The sequence below is a fragment of the Diabrotica virgifera genome, chromosome 2 (genome assembly GCF_917563875.1).
Source record: "Diabrotica virgifera virgifera chromosome 2, PGI_DIABVI_V3a".
Classification (NCBI taxonomy): Eukaryota; Metazoa; Arthropoda; class Insecta; order Coleoptera; family Chrysomelidae; genus Diabrotica; species Diabrotica virgifera.
In genome coordinates this window covers 194,775,969-194,792,612 of record NC_065444.1, presented here as the reverse complement: position 1 = coordinate 194,792,612, position 16,644 = coordinate 194,775,969, and the positions used below count along the sequence as shown (strand labels likewise).

At 32.6% G+C, this 16,644-nt stretch overlaps 1 protein-coding gene across 1 annotated transcript in view; it reads left to right on the top strand.

Annotated features, from left to right (window-relative positions):
* Positions 1-16,644, top strand: part of LOC114340217 (methionine--tRNA ligase, mitochondrial) — a 145,003-nt gene that overhangs the window by 14,822 nt on the left and 113,537 nt on the right. The window contains exons 3-4 of the mRNA XM_028290937.2: positions 5,238-5,472; positions 10,163-10,427. Coding sequence (XP_028146738.1) covers positions 5,238-5,472; positions 10,163-10,427 — 500 coding nt within the window. The remainder of the gene's footprint in view (positions 1-5,237; positions 5,473-10,162; positions 10,428-16,644) is intronic.

Here is a 16,644-nt window from a genome sequence, read left to right as displayed (position 1 = left end):
TCCATAAAACAAAGTCGAGAAATCGTAGCACGTAGCCAACCTTACTCTCAGCTCTAACTTCAGATCTCTTATGCAGAGAACTTTTTTCATTTTGTTAAAATTCGCTCTAGCCTTTTCTATTCTAATTTTAATCTCCTGGAAGTAATCATTTGTGGAGTTGATCATTATTCCAAGATATGCATATTGGTCTACTCGTTCAACATTGGTTCCATTTATGAGGAGATTCTCGTTATGTCTTTGAGTTTTAGTTATTCTCATAAATTTTGTCTTCTTGATGTTCATTGTTAGACCGTCTTCTTGGAGAGAACACTCATGCGAATTACAAATTTTGAATAATACATTACCCAAGAATTCATAGCCAATTAATATAGGTATAGTAAGCGCCACACTACTAGACACATAGGTAGGTATCCGATTGCTATGAATATGGACTAATCCGGTCCGTTCTCAGATGTGGCTTTCATGTCTGTCATGTTACTTACGTTACTGTCAAGAAGCTATTCAAAATAATTGTTTTTCCATACAAAAAATATATTAAATAGTATTGTTACTCTACTTTAAAATAACTTTATTCAAACACCAAGAATATTACACTTATAAACCTTTCTATGTCAACAATTATAAACCTTTCTATGTATAAACTGTCAATTTTCTATGTTAATATTCGGTTTCTATACATTTTCTGACGTTCTAAACGTCACTAGACATAAATGTAAACGGTGTAAACGTGAATGTGTGTGTACTTTGTACGCACGTAAGAAGTTATACTTCTATTATTACTCTGGGCTAATTAGCAAAATTCATGGAAAAGTTATTTACCAGCAATATTATAGCTGGAATCGAATTATAAGATCCTATATATTAATAATATAGGTATGCAAAGTCCGCAGATAGTGTGCTACTTTTTTTATAAACAAAATGGCGCCGACATATCGTATTTTTTTTCAATTATTGCTCTATAACTCCAAAGATTTTAACATTACAACAAAAACACCCAAATAAAAATTCACCGCAATTAAATTCTGCATGTTTTTCCCGATTTCATCCGACGAAAATTTTCCTCGGAAAATGCGGGTTTTCCCAACAAAAATTCTAATTTTCAAATAAAGTTTTAGGTTAGTAATTATTAATCAATATTTAAATAACTTAGTGACATCAAAGCTTTCTTGGTATAGATTGTAATTCCAGAAGCAGGTGAAAATAAAACGAATATTTTAGCAACAATTCAATTGTTAATTAACAATTTACGATCGCAATAATAACCAAAATAATCATGATACATTGATCAAACTTATAAAGATTATAAAGATGAGATGCTTATTTAATATTTTATCGACACAATATAAATTTTTCGTTTTTTTGCATAATTATTAAATTTTGAAAAAAAAATAGGTATAATACGCTGGTCTAATTAGTAAAGTACAAAGAAAGGTTATTTACCAGCAATTTCATTGCTGGAATCGAATATTATGCTCCTATATATTAATAATATAGGTATTCAAAGTCCGCAGATAGTGTGCTACTTTTTTTATTAACAAAATGGCGCCCCCAAATCGTGTTTTTTTCAATTATTGGTCTATAACTCCAAAGCTTTTAATTTTACACCAAAAACACTCAAATAAAAATTCACCCCAATTTAATTCTACATATAGGCATGTTTTTCCCGATTTGCTCCGATGAAAATTTTCCTCGGAAAATGTGGGTTTTCCCAACAAAATCTCGAATTTTCAAATAAATTTTTTGGACAAGTAATTATTTATCAATAATTAAATAACTTTGTGAAATAAAAGCTTTCTTGGTATAGATTATAACTGCAGAAGCCAAAATAATAAAAACCAAAATAATCATGAGACATTGATTAAACTTAGAAAGATTATAAAGATGTGATGCCTATTTAATATTTTGTCGACAAAATATAATTTTTTTATTTTTTTGCATAATCTTTAAATGTTAAAAAAAATAGTTATAAACAAATTACCATTTCTCAGAAATTGTTTATTATATTCTAATTTTAAAAAATACGTATCTCAAAGGTTTTAAAAATGAATGCTTCAAAAAAATTTCCAACCATTTGCAAAAAAATTATGAAACAGCAAAGTAAATATACGATTGCTCCGTTGTTTATAATTTGTTTTAATTGTTTCAAAGCTTAAAAGTGAGTCTGTGGTACAATCTAATTACTCACAAAGAATATCAAATATTAGTTCAATGGTTCTATTTTAATCAAAGATTAAAAATACTTTTTTTTGTAATTTTTAGCTCGAAAGTAGGCTTGATACTGAACCGGAGATGTTCACTCGAAGCGACTGACACACTTTAAACTCGCGCGAGTTGTGTATGTGGAAGGGTATAATACATAATAAATAGCTACGGTACTGTATTAGTCTACTTTCGCGCGTGTAAATTACAAAAAAAAATATTTATAATCTTTAATTAAAATATAACAATTAAACTAATAATCGATATTTTTTGTAAGTAATTAGCTTGTACGTTAAACTCACTTTTACGCTTTGTAAGAATTAAAAAAATTATAAACAATGCAGTAATCGTATTTTTACTTTGCTATTTCATAACTTTTTTGCAAATGGTTGTAAAAAAGTTTTAAAACATTCATTTTCAAGATATTTGAAATACGCATTTTAACTATTTTTTAAAATTAGAATATAATAAAAACTTTCTGATAAACGTTACTTTGTTTATAACTATTTTTTTTAAACATTTAAAGATTATGCAAAAAATAAAAAATTTATATTTTGTCGACAAAATGTTAAATAGCCATCTCATCTTTATAAGATTTCAAAGTTTGATCAGTGTATCATAATTATTTTGGTTATTATTGCGACCGTAAATTATTAATTAACAATTGAATTGTGGCTAAAATATTCGTTCAATTTTCACCAGCTTCTGGAACTATAATCCAAACCAAGAAGGCTTTTAAGTCACCAAATTATTTAATTATTGGTAGATAATTACATATCTAAAACTTTATTTGAAAATTAAAGATTTTGTTGGGGAAACCCGGATTTTCCGAGGAAAATTTTCGTCGGAGCAGATCGGAAAAAACATATCTCTATGCAGAATTTAATTGCGGTGAATTTTTATTTGAGTGTTTTTGTTGTAAAGTTAAAATCTTCGGAGTTATAGAGCAATAATTGAAAAAACACGATTTTCGGGCGCCATTTTGTTTATAAAAAAAGTAGCACACTATCTGCAGACTTTGTATACCTAAATTATTTATATATATATATATATATATATATATATATATATATATATATATATATATATATATATATATATATATAGTTTGAATATGATTCTTGAACCTTAATATATTTTTTAATTTGGGTTTCTTGGGCTTAGGTTCACAAAGAAAAAGAGATGGCTATGATGTTATGTCATATCATTTAATCGACGTTTCGACAGGAATATCCTTGCCTTTTTCAAGATCATTACGTGACTAAAAAACATCATCAAAAAAATCGCATGTAGTATATGAAATCCCTTGCTCAGATTGCAATGGGGTATACATTGGACAAACCAGCCAGCTACTCAACTCAAGAATACGTTCTCACAAATATGATAAAAAAAACTCAACGGCCCTCACAAAACATGAAAACGAGAAAAAACATAAATTCGATTTTGACAACACCAAAATCTTAAAAACTGAACACAACAAGAAAAAGAGGGAGCTCCTAGAGTCTATAGAAATAAAAAAGAACAACCATGCTATTAATGACAAAAGGGACATCAAACATCTGAACAAATTATATTATAATCTAATTTAAAATATAATACAAAAGAAATTTCAGCACGCCTATGATGCGGAAGCAACTAGGTATTTAATTGATTGATATTTGAAACATCGATATAACATCACAATAATTCGACACAGTACCTAAATTTTAAATGTATCTACTAGTGGGTCTGTCCCTATGTTTTTAACATTGTTTTATTTTGTGACGTCTATTATTGTTATTGTTCACTGCCAACTTTACATGCAGGGTAAGTCAAAATGTTTTCTTAAATTTTGGTATTGTATCTTTGACGAAATGTTTTTTAGTCACGTAATGATCTTGAAAAAGGCAAGGATATTCCTGTCGAAACGTCGATTAAATGATATGACATAACATCATAGCCATCTCTTTTTCTTTGTGAACCTAAGCCCAAGAAACCCAAATATATATATATATATATATATATATATATATATATATATATATATATATATATATATATATATATATATATATATATATATATACTTCAACTTCAACTTCAACTTCAAGTGTAAGTATATATATATATATATATATAATCATAAGCTTCGATTCCAGCAATAAAATTGCTGGTAAATAACTTTTCCCAAAAATGGCCTATTCTCCGATAATCAGCCCAGACTATATAATTTCAACGAAATAAATATATTAACAGTTACAATATCAAAAATTAACAATAATTACCAAAAATTAACCAAAATACCAAAAATAATAAAAAAAAAATGAATATGAATCGTTAGGGATTTAAACCCGCGATCTCTCGATCTCTGGTCCAATGCTATACCAACCGACCTATCAAGCCCCGTGCTATTGACGTGTCGGATATAATTACACATCGCGGTGACAAATAGATCAAAGTAAAGTATAAAAATAGATATTTTATTATCTTACGCCCGAGGAAGATAAATCCAAAGACACAAAAATTATAATTATTAATACATTTACTAAGAACACTAATTATATTCTTTTAATGACTTATTTGCGCTGATACATACATAATTTGAAAGATTAGCAACGAACTACATACTATCTGTCTGCGCAGGCACCAGGGAATTATAAAATTTCACCCTCGATCGTAAAGAAGTATAACTTCAAAAACCATCACTTGAGTAAGACACACTGCCGAAATAGCTGTAGTGACATCAATTTTTAATAAATTTTGTGAAAATAGTGGAAACAAAACTTTTCAGTGTTTTATTGCCAGATAAAATTAATTTCCATCAAGTAACGGTCGAATCCATCAAGTACATAGAATAATCATTTCTATATAGTCCAGCAAATAAAACTTTTGTTTATTAAAACTGCTAAGTTCTTATTGGGATCTTGTTGGATAAAAAAATAAAGTCCGATATATAAACAAAAGATGAAAGAACTGAAAGATAGAATACCTTACATGCCAGAACACGTAATACATTTAACTCCTTTTTACTTTATATAATATATACTAATTTATTTCAGAAAATCCTTGACGAAAGCCAATTTATTTATAAATCAAAATATGAGGGATGGTACTGCGTCTCAGACGAAACATTTTTAACCGAATCCCAACTAAACGAAATTACAAAACAAGATGGTACCAAAGTTTTGGTATCATCTGAGAGCAACCATCCGGTGGAATGGAGTAGTGAAGAAAACTATATGTTCAAGCTGAGTCAATTTAGGGATGATCTTAATTATTGGCTTAAAACGAATGGTAACTATATTTTTTAAACAGTTTAGTTTTGGTTTATTCCCTTAGCATCCTAGATCCCTCATGTTCTTATACATTTATGTTTGAACTAACTATACAATCAGATTTTTGTTACATTCCTAACCAGTTGAAAGTATCTCTGTCTAGAGGCAGGTAAAAAGGTTATTACAACTTTTTAACTGCTACCAAAAAATACAGATAGAGCTTCATGAAACTCAACTCAGAGTCTTGTTCTTCTTCCTCCTCAGCTTTTACTTTTTCAGTCCTATTCCTTACTCTTCTTTGCTACTAATTTCTGTTCATCGTATCTTCTTCACCTACACATTTCTCTCTCCAGCCCTGTAACACACAGCCCTTCCATCTTCTCCTCGGTTTTCCACTAACGCTCTTTCGATCTACTTCTAACAGCTCTATACTTCGTCCCATAGAGTTTTCATTTCTACGTCTGACATCACCAAAACATTGCTGATCTGTTCCTGATCCTGTTATTTCTCCCCTTCTTCTTCTTAAAGTTCCATATCCTATCGGAGGTTGGATATCATAATGGCTATGGTCACTTTGTTGGCTGCTGCTCTGAACAGTACTTAATGAACTACAGTTAAACCATTCCTTAAGGTTCCTCGGCCAGGAGATGCGTCTTCTTCTTATGCTTCTTCTTCCTTGGATCCTTTCTTGCATAATAATTCTCAGCAACTCATATTTTTCTCCTCTGGTAATGTGACCCAAATATTCCAGTTTTCTTGTTTTTATACTGTTCATAATTTCTAACTCCTTATTTAAACGTCGTAGCACTTCAATATTGGTAATCCTTTGAACCCACTGGATTTTCAATATTCTTCTATAACACCACATTTCGAACGCATCTATTTTTCTTATGTGATGTCTCTTCAATGTCCAAACCTCCATTCCGTACAGTAATATAGAAAATATGTAGCATCTTACAGTTACCTCAATATGAGAGGCAACTGAAGGTCTTTGTTTGTAAGCAGTATCTTCATTTTTATAAATGCTTTGCTTGCAGTTTCAATTCGGACTTGAATTTCTTTGCTTTGGTCATTTTTATCATCAACCCAGGTTTTCATATATTTGTATGTCTTTACATTTTTTATTTGGGTTTGTTCTATCATTAACCTTTCATTTCCATGTTGTGTTTTTGAGACAATCATAAATTTAGTTTTTTTCTTGTTTATTTTTAGTCCATATCGAGTGTAATAATCGTTAATTCTATTTAAGAATTCTTGTAGCGATTCCAGGGTGTCTGCCATTATAACGGTGTCGTCAGCGAATCTCATGTTATTTACTATTCTTCCGTTTATAGATATATTCCATCTCTTAGTTCCGCTATCGCTTCCTGAAATATGGCTTCACTGTACACGTTAAACAGTAGCGGCGAGAGAACACAACCCTGTCTTACTCCTCTCTTTATATCAATATTCTCGGACTCTTGTTCTCCTATCTTTATATTGGCCTTTTGATTCCAATACAGATTGATGATAATTCGTAAATCTCCCCAGTCTTACCCAACATCCACCGTAACATTTTTATTTCAGTCAGCTATCTCCATCTTCTTTTCCTGAATCTTCTTTACAGGCCACACTTTACACCGCCGTACACCAACGCAATCCTCTTGTATATCACTGCACTCTTGTATATCTTTCCTTTTCGCTTTCCCTTTCCTGCTTTTTCGGTCACAGAACATCCCATTCGCTTCCAGTTAAACCAACCAACCTGTATCCTATGCCTATGGGTAGTTTCTCGATATAGTTTCCGATGTTCCGTTATGTAGAAGTCAATGTATTTATATTCTCCTAGTCGTCCTAGTTTTTTTCAAGTAATTTGATGTCCCCAACCATTCCTGATCCTCTCAAACATATATACTCCGTTTACGATCTGTTAACTTTAAGTCCAACCATCCAATTTTCCTTTAACATTTCTTTCCTCCTCTCTACTAACACATCATCAGCAAAGATCCTTTAGATCCCTTTGTTATATGCCATCGTTGATACCCTATCTCCAATTTGTTAGTGGTCTACCCCTCTTACGTCTTCCCTGTGGTGCCTAGTCTTTGTAAATAACTTTTGGAGGTGGTTTATCACGCTCATGGATCGGTAATTCTCGAGGTCTGTAGGATCGCTCTGTTTATATTATAATAAAATGGTAAGTGCACTATGCCTTCTTGTAGGTGTTTCACTTTGGTGCAGAAATAAGTTAAACAGTCCCTTTATATTCTCTAAAAGTCTGTCTGCTTTAATATTTACGGCTTCAATAACAATATTATTTTCTCCCGCTTTATTCCTTTCCATTTTCTTTAGTGAGTTCCTTATCTCGTTTCTTGGTACTCGTATATCAGGCATTGATTCCGATCCTGGGCTGACTTCTGTTTTTCATGAATTTTCTAACTTTTCTGTTAGTTGGTCATCATTTTTTTTATCTAACCCTTAGTAATTCATCTCTCTTGGTGATATTTTCATCTTTAATTTCATTATTTCCAAAAATGTATAAACATTTTCAATTTCTTTTCAACACGAAAATGTAACAGCTGCATAAGGCTCTGGTTAAATCGGAGAGTGCAGGAAGAGTCCATACCGGTTTCGGAGGTATTTTCCCCCTCGTCAGTAGTCCCATATCCTCTTCTCTCCGATTTTTCCAGGCATCACACTTTGGGCCTTTCCGAATTGCAAAGAAAGAAATGTCACAGATGAACTAGAGCCATCTACCGAAAAACAAAGTAAGTTATCAATCGAAGTAGCACAGAAAACGATAATAATTATCGTTCCCATACCACCAGATTGACAACAGGTGGAATACTTTCTTTGGTTACACCTCCTGAGATTTTCAAAATTTATAAATCATAGAGGATGCCGAGGAAATTAAGATGAGAGAGTTTTGAATAATTCACAACTCATCTGCTCAGCGTGGTAAAAGTTCCAACAAGAAAGATTCCTTAATACTCCCACAAAAGAGTAAATGAATTAAAAATGTATAAACATTTTCAATTTCTTTGCAACACGAAAATGCAGCAGCTGCATAATGCTCTGGTTAAATCGGAGAGTGCAGGAAGAGTCTATACCGGTTTCGGAGGTCTTTTCTCCCTCGTCAGTAGTCCCATATCCTCTTCTCTCCGATTTTTCCAGGCATCACACTTTGAGCCTTTCCGAATTGCAAAGAAAGAAATATCACGGATGAATTAGAGCCATCTACCGAAAAACAAAGTAAGTTATCAATCGGAGTAGCACAGAAAACGACAATAAATATCGTTCTCATACCACCAGATTGACAACAGGTGGAATACTTGAAGAGGATATGGTACTACTGACGAGGGGGAAAAGACCTCCGAAACCGGTATAGACTCTTCCTGCACTCTCCGATTTAACCAGAGCATTATGCAGCTGCTGCATTTTCGTGTTACAAAGAAATTGAAAATGTTTATACATTTTTAATTCATTTACTCTTTTGTAGGAGTATCAAGGAATCTTTCTTGTTGGAACTTTTACCACGCTGAGCAGATGAGTTGTGAATTGTTTAAAATTCTCTCATCTTAATTTCCTCGGAATCCTGTATGATTTATAAATTATGAAAATCTCTGGAGGTTGTAACCAAAGAAAGTATTCCACCTATTGTTAATCTGGTGGTATGGGAACGATATTTATTGTCGTTTTCTGTGCTACTTCGATTGATAACTTACTGTGTTTCATGATTTCCCTTTTTGCTATTTGATAACAAACAACTTTCTCCTTAGAACTTTGAGGCTCTTGTTATCTTCAATCGTTTGTTGGATTTGTTCACTTTTATGTTTTCGGTTGTCCGTCCTAATAGATTTTTGTATATTTTTACTTATCTTTTTAAGTTCATGGTGTTGCTTGTTTCTATTACTTTGCACTTTTCTCCACTCTTCCATTAATGCTTGTGTTTGGGGACTTATTCTTTTGTTATGTGATTTCTTTTGGCAGTGTATCTTCTGGCTTTTTTGTATAGCTAAAGATAACACAACTTAAGCTGAGCCACGCTGAACCACGCTGAGCAGATGAGTTGTGAATTGTTTAAAATTCTCTCATCTTAATTTCCTCGGAATCCTGTATGATTTATAAATTATGAAAATCTCTGGAGGTTGTAACCAAAGAAAGTATTCCACCTATTGTTAATCTGGTGGTATGGGAACGATATTTATTGTCGTTTTCTGTGCTACTTCGATTGATAACTTACTGTGTTTCATGATTTCCCTTTTTGCTATTTGATAACAAACAACTTTCTCCTTAGAACTTTGAGGCTCTTGTTATCTTCAATCGTTTGTTGGATTTGTTCACTTTTATGTTTTCGGTTGTCCGTCCTAATAGATTTTTGTATATTTTTACTTATCTTTTTAAGTTCATGGTGTTGCTTGTTTCTATTACTTTGCACTTTTCTCCACTCTTCCATTAATGCTTGTGTTTGGGGACTTATTCTTTTGTTATGTGATTTCTTTTGGCAGTGTATCTTCTGGCTTTTTTGTATAGCTAAAGATAACACAACTTAAGAAAAATATGTAAATATAAATATTCAATATTTTAAGCCCTATATTTCAATGTAGTAGGTATAATGTAGAAAACATAAAAGAATCTTTCAAAAAACAAAAATATCATAAATTTAAACATAAAAGATAAACCGATCCCCTGGTCATGCTTGGTGGGTAATTAATTAGTCATATAATTTTCAGAGCATGCAGTAAGACCAAAGAAGTTCCATAAAATTCTTTTAGACTTATTAAATAAAGAAGATGGTCTCCAAGATCTTTCTATTTCAAGACCGACGTCTAGGGTCGAATGGGGAATACCAGTACCTGGCGATGCTTCTCAGACAGTGTATGTTTGGTTGGATGCTCTGACCAACTATTTGACGGTGGCTGGATACGGACAGGATGATGGAACGTTTAGAAAATGCTGGCCTCCTGATGTTCAAGTTATTGGCAAAGATATTTTAAAGTAAGTAAATAACAAAATATTAAGTATAATTCAGAAGTTAATCTGCTAAAATATAAACACATTTTAAACACACTGTATTAACGGCTCAGTGAAAAGAGCGTCAATATTACGTTTATTAAGCGTTTATTTTTATTAAGCCTTTATTGGTTATAATAAGAGATTCTTGCTTTACGTGCCTTTCTCATAAAGTTGAGAGCAATCATAGTGATTTTCTTTATTTTCGATGCCGCTATTCTGAACAGTTTTGTAAAACTGCAGTGGAACGACATTCTTAGATTGTTTAGCTAGGAAACGCTTCTTCTATCTCGGCTTTTTCGTTTTTGTATTTTCCCATGCATAATCACTAGGGCAGTCAATGAGGGTATTTGGCACCGAATTCCATCCTACTACATCGACTTACTTAATATTTTCAGGGTAAGTAGGGAATAGCTCAAGAAACAAAGTCTACCCTATGCCGATGTGTGCTTTTATCTTGGGGGTGGTTCCCACCCCTTCTCGGGGGTGAAAAATGTTTTGGTTAAAATAGCCACGGAAGAGGCTAGAAAACATAATTTTAAGCAAAAAATGTTCCATAAGTATTTTTTGAAAACTCAATACTTTTTGAGTTTTCATGGTTGAAATTTGGCCATTTTCATTGAAAAATCACACCTTTTCGGACCGATTTTTGCGAATACCTTAAAAACTATGCATCTAACAAAACAACTATATAAAATATTTCTGTAGGTTATAAAAAAAACAAAGCGATTCGTTCCTTCATAAATCTTCTAGTTAAAATACAAAGAGGGATATGGTAGGTAAGAAGAGTTTGTTTTTTGCTGCATGCTCAAATCGGTGTATTCAACTTAAAATAACAGAGAAACTGTCGATTTTAGGTGTATAATGATACTAATAATTTTGTAGTGCTTGAAAAGACCTTTAAAATGAGCAATACTAAATGTCGATTACATTTAAGCTGAGCGAGATATTCTGCAAAAAAGTTGATTACTAATGTATTTTAAGAAGAAACGAGAAGTATATTTAACCCCTCATCCATCAGAATTTAAATACATCGTTTTCCTTCTACAATATGTGGGTGGAGGGGTTAAAATTACTTCTCATTTTTTCTTAAAATACATTAGTTATCAATTTTGTTTGTAGCGTATCTCGCTTAGTTTTAATATAATGGACCCTTAATATAGCTCATTTTAAAGGTATTTTCAAGCACTACAAAAGGTATTAGTAGCATTATACACCTAAAATCGACCGTTTCTCTGTTATTTCAAGTTGAATGCACCAATTTGAGAATGTACCAAAAAACAAACTATTTTCACCTACCATATCTCTTTTTGTATTATAACTAGAAGATTTATGAAGGCAAGTGTCTCTTAATTTTTTTTATAACCTACAAAAATGTTTAATATAGTTTTTTTTAGTTAGATGCATAGTTTTTAAGGTATTCGCAAAAAACCGTTCGAAAAGGTATTATGTCTCAATGAAAATGGCCAATTTTCAACCACGAATATCTCAAAAAGTATTGAATTTTCAAAAAAAAATTATAGAACAGATTTTGCTTAGAATTAGGTTCTCTAGCGAATTCCGTGGTAATTTTAACCAAAAAATTTTCAACCCCCCAAGAAGGGGTGGGGACCACCCCCAAGATAAAAGCACACATCGGCATAGGGTAGACTTTGAATTAGGAGATAAGTAGAAGCTAGGCCCAAACTTTCATTAAAATCCATGCAGTAGGATAGAATTCGGAGGTAATATCCTATTCTTGCTCCCATTGACTGGCCTACACGTTCCCACCCTTTTTGTAAATTTGATATTGGTTAGGACTTCTTTTTGTTTTTCATTCTTTAAAATACTACGCCGTTTGTATCTATGTCCATCCAGCTTCTCCAAGCATTCTTCTTCAAGTCCACCTTTCGAAAACCATGAATCTATCGACGATCTGTTTCGTTAGCGTCCATTCCTCCATTCCATATAGCTGCATAGGTTTTAACATGTAACATCTTAAAAGTCTAACTCTTAATCCGATCGATAAATAGCTGTTCTGCCGTCCTAAGCAAGAAGGCAGTATCTCCAATTTTTACAATTTTCGACTTTGCTCTTTTATACGAGTTATTATACAATTATTAATATACCTAACAAAGTTAGAAAGCAGTAAGCCTTCATTCCTGGGTTTGGTAGACTATTACAATTGCAGTAACTCAACTTGTTGTTAGGAATTACTTAGTTAAAAGGCAGTAAGTATCTTATACAAGCCTAAAAAGCAGTATCTCCTACAGAAAAAAATGGAGATACTGCTTTTTAATCTAGCAACTGCTTGACTATTTTACTACTTTTAAGCAAGTGTGCAATAACATACCTTGTTTAAAAGCAGTAACCGCCATTTTCATTAAAATTTATAAAAATATCTTATAAAAAAATAAACTTATCCAATGATATGAAACAGAACTACAACGCAGTTAAACAATTCTGAAATCCATAAATATTTTCATGGTGGCTCAGCACCGTTTATTAAAATCTGCATTATCTCGAAACTTACATTTGTGGAGATACTGCCTTCTTTCTTAGGACGGCAGTGTTGTACGAAATATTTTTATTTTGATAAATGCGTATCTTGCTTGTCCAATTCGAGTGATTCTTTAGAAAGAGAATATAGCCGACTTTACACCCCTCTTTCGGTCTTTCAGCGTGTTTCCTATAATTCTCGTGAGTATTCTCATCTCCGCCGTTTCTAATAGTTTTTGGACTTTTGAAGTTAGGTTTTGTTTCTGATATATACTGATCATGTGCCTTCTTCATATAATATCGTGTCTGAATAATGCGATTAATAAATTATCAAACTTTGGTGATCATATTGACTTTGGTCATTTTTTTCCCGCATCTTGTAGCATTTGCTAGACCTCTTATTTCACCTATTTTGCACTGTATTATCTATCTATCTATCTAATCAGCCCTAAACATCCATCCTTGGATATAGGCCTCCTCTTGCTTCTTCCATGCCTCTCTATCTTGGGCAATTTGCATCCCTTTTGACCCAGTGTGCTTCTTCAGGTCATCTGACCATCGCATTTGTGGCCTTCCCCTTTTTCGTTTGTGGTTCCACGGTCTCCAATGTATAATCGGCTTAGTCCATCTTTCATCCTTCTGCCGTAGGGTGTGTCCGGCGAACTTCCCTTTAAGCTTTGCTACTTGGGTTGAGACGTCTTTCACTTTTGTTTTGTTACGGATCCATTCGTTTCTCTTCCTGTCTGATAGTTTAATGTTCAGCATTTGTCTTTCCATGGATCTTTCTGTCTTTGCTATTTTTTCCATATTTTCTTTTGTAAACGTCCATGTCTGAGAGCCATATATTAGAACATTGATTGAAGACTCTTGTTTTTAGATATTGCGGGAATTTTCTGTTCTTTAGAATATAAGACAGTTTTCAGAATGACGCCCAGGCCAATCTTATTCTTCTCTTTATTTCTTCGGTCTGATTTTCTTTATTTCATCTAGTGATTTGTCCTAGATATATATACTCTTTTACTTGTTCTATTCTTGTTTGTGCCACTGTAATTATTAGTTCTTCTTGTTGATTGGTCATGGTTTTTGTTTTACTGTAATTCATCTTCAGTCCTATCTTTGTCGATTCTCTATCTAGTTCTTCCATCATTCTTTGTAGTTCTTCACTTCTTTCTGTTATTAATACAATATCATCAGCATATCGTAAGTGATTCAGATATTGCCCGTTTATGTTTATACCCAAGCCATCTCAGTGTAGTTGTTTGAATACATCTTCTAGCGCTTGGTTGAATAGCTTGGGCGAGATGGTATCTCCTTCTCTTACTCCTTGGTTTATTTTTATAGGCCTATTTTAATAGCCTATTAAAATTGCACTGTATTATGAGATGTAAAATGTTGTTAATCCCTGGTTGTTTCATCACATGCCCAAAATATTCCGGCTTTCGAATCGTTATTATTTATTTTTCAATCCGTCAATCCTATCTGTAATATTCTGCGATAGATCAAATGAGGTGAAAGGCTGCAGTAAGACATTATTCTTCTTATTCTAATGGCGCTACAACCCCTTGTGAGTCTTTGCCTGCTTAACAATGCTCTTGAATTCTGCCCTGTCGGATACTTTCCTTCGTCACTGCCTGATGTTCATGGTTTTAAGATGTTTCTCTACGTCGTCTATCCATCTTTTACGGGGCCTTCCTCTTATTCTACTTCCTTGGGGCTTCCATCTCTAGATTACTTTCATTCTTTTTAAGTGACCAAGTCAGTTTAGTCTTTGAGACTTTACAAATCTAACAATATCTGCGCTCTGCATTAGTTCATCCAGCTCGTGGTTCATTTTAATCCTCCACGAACCATCGCTGCAATGTGTTGGTCCAAATATCTTCCTATTTTGCGCTAAAATATTCTTAGTTGATTTTCATCAGTGGTTGAGAGGGTCCACGTTTCACATCCATGTGTGACCACTGCTCTAATTACTGTTTTGTAGATTCTAAGCTTATGTAGACTCACGATTCAGTAACTTACTTTTCATTAAGTCTTTGTATGCATCAAAACACTTATTACCGCTAAGAATCCGTGCTTGTATTTCTTGGCTGGTGTTGTTGTCATTTATTATTGGGCCTAGGTAGGGAAAATTGGAGGCATATACGTAGGTATGGTTGCCTACCTTCAGATTCTCATGCTGATTCGACTTTGTGCACTCCATATATTTTGTTTTACTTTCATTTATATTATAGACCAAACGTAGCAGCTTGCCGTTTCAGCTCTACAGGGTGTAACGAAAATACAGGTCATAAATTAAATCACATATTCTGAGACCAAAAATAGTTCGAATGAACCTAATTTACCTTAGTACAAATATGCACATAAAAAAAGTTACAGCCCTTTGAAGTTACAAAATAAAAATCGATTTTTTCGAATATATCGAAAACTATTAGAGATTTTTTATTGAAAATGGACATGTGGCATTCTTATGGCAGGAACATCTTAAAAAAGAATTATAGTGAAATTTGTGCACCCCATAAAAATTTTATGGGGGTTTTGTTTCCTTAAACCCTCCCAAACTTGTGTGTACGTTCCAATTAAATTATTATTGTGGTACCATTGGTTAAATTCAATATTTCTATAACTTTTTTGCCTCTTTTTCGATATTTTTCGGTATTTTTTCGATAAGGCAGTTTTTATCGAGTTGCGGCTTCTTTTTTAATATGTTTACATAAAAATTTTATGGGGGTTTTGTTCCTTTAAACCCCCCAAATGTTTGTGTATGTTCCAATTAAACTTTTACTGCGGTACCATTAGTTAAACACAGTGTTTTTAAAACTTTTTTGCCTTTTTGTATTTTTTCGAGAAGGCACTTTTTATCAAGATTTATAAATTTTCATATTACTTCCAAGTCTCCATAATCATACTTAGCCATATACAAATATGTGGTGGATTTGACAAATATTCAAAATATCTCGATAAAAACTGACTTTTGGAAAAAGTACTAAGAGGCAAAAAAGTTTTTAAAATATTGTGTTTAGCTAATGTTACTACAATAATAATTAAATTGGAACGTATACAAAAGTTTGGGGGGGTATAAATGAACAAAACCCCCATAAAATTTTTATGGGGTGTCCAAATTTCACTATAATTTTTTCTTAAGATACTACTACCATAAGAATGCCACATGTCTATTTTCAATAAAAGATCTCTAATAGTTTTCGATATATTGAAAAAAATAGATTTTTATTTTGTAACTTCAAAGGGCTGTAACTTTTTTTATGTGCACATTTGTACTAAGGTAAGTTAGGTTCAATCGAACTATTCTGGGTCCCAGAATATGTGATTAAATTTATGACCTGTATTTTTGTTACACCCTGTATAGCTTTTTCGCTTAATACCATTTAGACATTACGCAATAAGACATTACGTTATCTCAATGTCCCTTACATAGATAGAAGACATATAACAACTATTATTAACATGCGTACAGGTCACTATTTGGTTCCAAATCACCTATTTAAAATGGGGATAGTAGAACATCCTTATTGTAAATGTGGTCAATGAGCAGATTTACAACATGTGATTCTTGAATGTCCTATTAACACTGTGCAAAATTTTGATTTATATACTGAATTAGCTAAAAATGGGTGCCCAACACCCACATCCCTTACAACTCTTCTTTATAAACCGCAGTTGGTTCTTATTAAACTTTTAATACATTTTTTGAATATACACAAAATTA